The sequence below is a fragment of the Adiantum capillus-veneris genome, chromosome 28 (assembly GCF_014529385.1).
Source record: "Adiantum capillus-veneris isolate H3 chromosome 28, ASM1452938v2, whole genome shotgun sequence".
Lineage (NCBI taxonomy): Eukaryota > Viridiplantae > Streptophyta > Polypodiopsida > Polypodiales > Pteridaceae > Adiantum > Adiantum capillus-veneris.
Window position 1 is genome coordinate 4502551 of NC_140958.1, and position 4043 is coordinate 4506593.

At 44.6% G+C, this 4043-nt stretch overlaps 1 protein-coding gene across 1 annotated transcript; it reads left to right on the top strand.

The window, feature by feature from the left end:
* Window positions 1-1574: 1574 nt before the first annotated feature.
* Window positions 1575-3014, top strand: LOC147419995 (pentatricopeptide repeat-containing protein At2g33760-like). The gene is made up of 2 exons (XM_086503878.1): window positions 1575-1717; window positions 2714-3014. Exons 1-2 carry the CDS (start codon window positions 1575-1577, stop codon window positions 3012-3014), a joined length of 444 nt encoding a protein of 147 aa, XP_086360004.1.
* Window positions 3015-4043: the final 1029 nt, after the last annotated feature.

Sequence of the window (4043 nt, forward strand, 5' to 3'; positions counted from 1 at the left end):
CAAATCGGACCCTCCAATCCGCCCATGTGTGGCCGCCCTTGAGAAGACAAGTCCGCTTTTGAATTCGTCCACCGTCCACTGGCCATTGACTTCCGACCACCGGCCATTGACTACCGGCCAACCGCGACGGTTGTTTTCCAACCACTTTCCGGCCGTAGACCGGCCATAATATTCCGACGAAAAGGAATATTCTGGCGAGGGAAAAAAAAGTATTGGGGGCTTCTGCCCCCGAGGCCCCTAAAGTTGCCCCTGGTTTTTGACTGTGAAAATTTTGGTTTCCGGTGAGTGATTTACCTTTATGCACGATGGCTTCTCGTCATAATGGGGGCCTTACAAATGTGCGCTTTTACCTCAGAAAATTACAAGGGTAAATCAGGCTCCATACTTAACAAAAAATGCTAACTTCGGACTACTGAGTGCAACAGGATCCATGGAAGCCGCAAAATCACGTGCAAAGAAGAAGAGGATGACAATAAAAGACTACTTGGAAGAAGTAGATGGATTTAGGACGATTTGCTAGAGTCTAATGATTTGAAGATCTACCAAGGCGTGTTTAAAGATCCTGAAGGAAATGTAGTAGAGCTACCCATGATACCACGGGAGCACAATGAATTTTTCGGAAGCAAGATGGGAAATTACCTAGAGAAGCTAGACCTCCATAACTACTTTGAAGCTTTGCCAGCGGGGATTGACATCAAAAGCGTGTGGGAATTTGTAACCACTATCAAAGAAGATGGAGTGGCCAGAGTCATTGATCTGCAGGGCAAGCCAGTTACCATGATTGTCATCACAGAGAGGGTGGTGGCAGCCGTGGTGGCAGCCGCACTAGACATCTCCAACAAGGGAGATAGTGTGACAAAGAGGAGAGATGAAGTCAAAGTCTACTCAGAAAAGAAGAACAACTACACATTTGAAGATATTGCAAATCCAAAAGTGGCTATCATGAGCCAGCTCTACAACCAATACTTCCACATGTGTACAGAGCGGCCACAAAAATACAGAATCCCACCTGGAGCCATTGCCACCACCTTCACCTGGAAAATGCAGAAGATGTGGCTCAGTTTGTGGAGACATGCCTAATATGCCAACAGTATTCTAATGTACGACATCGAGATGGATTGCATCCCACCTATCCACTGGCTATGCACTACAAGTGGGTGGTGGACCTGATTACGATGCCAATAGGTGTCTGGAAGATGTGGTATATTGTTCTTGCCATAGAGGATCTTACTAATCAGGTGGAAGGCAGAGCTTTGCATACCAAAGCTACCAGTTCCATATGCAAGTTCTTGCTTGAGGATGTTATTTCCAGGTATGGATGTGTTGGTAGAATTACTATTGATAGAGGAGAGCTGGATGCAGATGAAGCTCGGGATTTTTTTGCTCGCTTGGACATTAAATTGGCTCTCACTACAACATATAACCCAGAGGGTAATGGTAAAAGTGAAAGAGGGCATCCGCCTATTGTTAAAGCTTTAGCAAAGGAATGCTAAGGACATATTGGCGATTGTCCTAAACTCCTACCATTTGCTTTATGGGCTGATCGAACTACACATAGTTCTATTACCGGTTTTATGCCGTTTGAGCTAATGTACGGGAAAAAACCCATTATTCCTACAGAGGAAGCGGTTATCTCTTGGACCGTAATGCCATGGGAAGAAGGTATGTCCAGAGAATATTTTCTTGCATTGCGCATTCGCCAGCTTGAGAGGCGTCAGTAAGATATTGAACAGGCTAAAGTAATGCTTAAGGAAGCAAGGTTGAAGAACAAAGCAGCGTTTGATGGTGAGCACAGACTACGACCTCGTGCTATTAAATATGGGGATTGGGTCCTTGTTTATGACAACAGCCTGGAGAACCATTACACTGCTATGCGGAAGATGGTTAAACGATGGTTCGGACCATATGTAGTACTTCATGTTTATGATAATGCGACCTACAAGTTATGCTAGCTTGATGGCACTGAGCTTAAGGTGCCTATTGCAGGGAAAACAATTAATTTGTTTAAGCAACGAGCTGGTGAGATTAATATTGGAGACTTCAACATAGATCACAACCTCCTGAAGACAATGTTATGTATGCATCAGACGATGAGTCTGATGATGCTCTTTAAGATGCTTTATAAAACAGTTGGCACAGACCAGAGTCTGTGAAAGTTCACAGGGGGTGGATGTTGTGCAGATCCTCTCCCATGCTAAGAAAGATGACATAAAAATGCACATCAAGTTTGTTTGAAGCTTGCATGATTAATACACAGTGGTTAAGGCCTGGTAACATGCCAAGTTTAATGCTGAATGTATGACAAAAGCGGATGAGAAGGCCAAAAACATGACTTAATGATGCTAAAAAATATTATTCTTGAAGTGGGCACATATGGGATATTGTGACCTAGAACTGCAGTTCTTGATGTGCTCTACAGGCATGTCTTTACGGCTCGTCGATTGGAGCTACGATGAAGAAGTTATGGCAGTTTAAAGTTCAAGTCGATTGGAGATCCGTACCAGATTGGACAACTGCAGCTAAGGTGACAAAATTGAAATGAATGTACGGGCCTGAAGTGCTCACTATGAGGAGCACGTCGGTCTTTTCGGATCAGTGATCGGAGTTACGGTTGCCAAGATATTGGCCGTTTAAGAATCACCAAAGGCCGGTTCCATACCGGTCCGGTAGGCTCGGTTGGTGTCTCAACTGGGAGTTTTTTTCTTTCGTCCAGGTTTTGGAGTAGTAATTGCTTTGAGGAGTATCATGTTCGGAATGTGGTATCTTGGAATGCCATTATTACTGCACATATGCAGCATGGGGATGGTAGAGATGCCATACATCTTTATGAGATTATGCATAATGAAGGGTTTATACCAAGCAAAGTTACTTTTACAAGCGTTATTTCAGCTTGCGCAAATGTCGGAGCCGTAACAAAAGGTGCTCAGTTTCATGATCAATTCATAGGTAGATGTTCAAAGCTAAATGTGATTATGGTCACCTCGCTCGTGAATATGTACAGTAAGTGTGGTTGAGTATTAGATGCAAGGCTTTTGTTTGATAGCATTCTTAAGGAGGATGCTATCATTGGGAATGCAATGATATCTGGATATTCTCAGAATGGACATGGTAATGAGGCCCTTGAAAATTTTGAGCAAATGGGAAGAGAGAATGTGAAGCCCCCCAAGAGCTTTAAACCCGACCACCCAAGCATAGCCCGCTCAATGGGTAAATGAAGGCTTAATTGGTGTGTAAGAAAAGAAAAAAAAGTGAAGGCCATGGCATTCAATAGCGCGCAGGAAAGAAGGGGAGGGGAAACGAGCTCGCGCCGGCTTGTACGAGCCTGGGATGAGTCGGGTGAAGAAGCAAAAAACACGTAGCTCGGTAGCGCGCACACTTTTGGTCCTAGTTGCAGCAAATTCCGCATTGGTCGGGATCCGACCTGCCACGTCATCAAAGAGTTTTTTTTACACGCCTTAGCAACGACAGCACCATCATCGCTAAGGGAGGATTCTTACTATTATTAGCGGGGGTTCTTTTTACATGATAAGTGTGGTAAGGAAACGAGCAAGAGGAGGATTTGAAAGAAGGAAGCCAACCAGAGGAAGGGCAGGAGCTTGGAGAAGGAGAAGAGAGGGAGCTTGCTTGAGGTCGAAGTAGCAAGGCCGAAGCCGAAGCAAGCTAATTTGGGAGCAAGCAAAGCTTGTTCTCTCTCGCTTGGCTTGCACAAGGAGAGTTCTATCTCTCTCTCTCACTCTTGGCCTTTGCTAACCAAGGAGACTTTCTCTTTTGTCTAGGCAAGGAGAGACCAATCAAGGCTCGTAAACAGTCATAAGAGAAGAGAGCTAAGCTTCGGCATAACAAGCAGGGTAAGCTTCGAGAGCTCGGAGCAAGCCGAGCGTGAAGGGAAGTCAGAAAGTCTAGAGCTAAGGAAAAGGCAAGAAGAAAATCGAGACAATGATTGAAGACGTATCAAACAGATGGAACCGCCACAGTAGGATTTCCTCGTCACAGCAGGCAACTTAGTTTAATTATTTCTTTTCGATGAATTGTGGAGCCGTTAA

Excerpts from the sequence above, each read along its gene's own strand:
- LOC147419995 (XM_086503878.1), top strand. The coding sequence starts at position 1,575 with ATGCCGTTTGAGCTAATGTACGGGAAAAAACCCATTATTCCTACAGAG. Across the intron at positions 1,718-2,713 it reads CGCCAGCTTGAGAGGCGTCA|GTTTTGGAGTAGTAATTGCT; the intron begins GTAAGATATTGA and ends TCTTTCGTCCAG.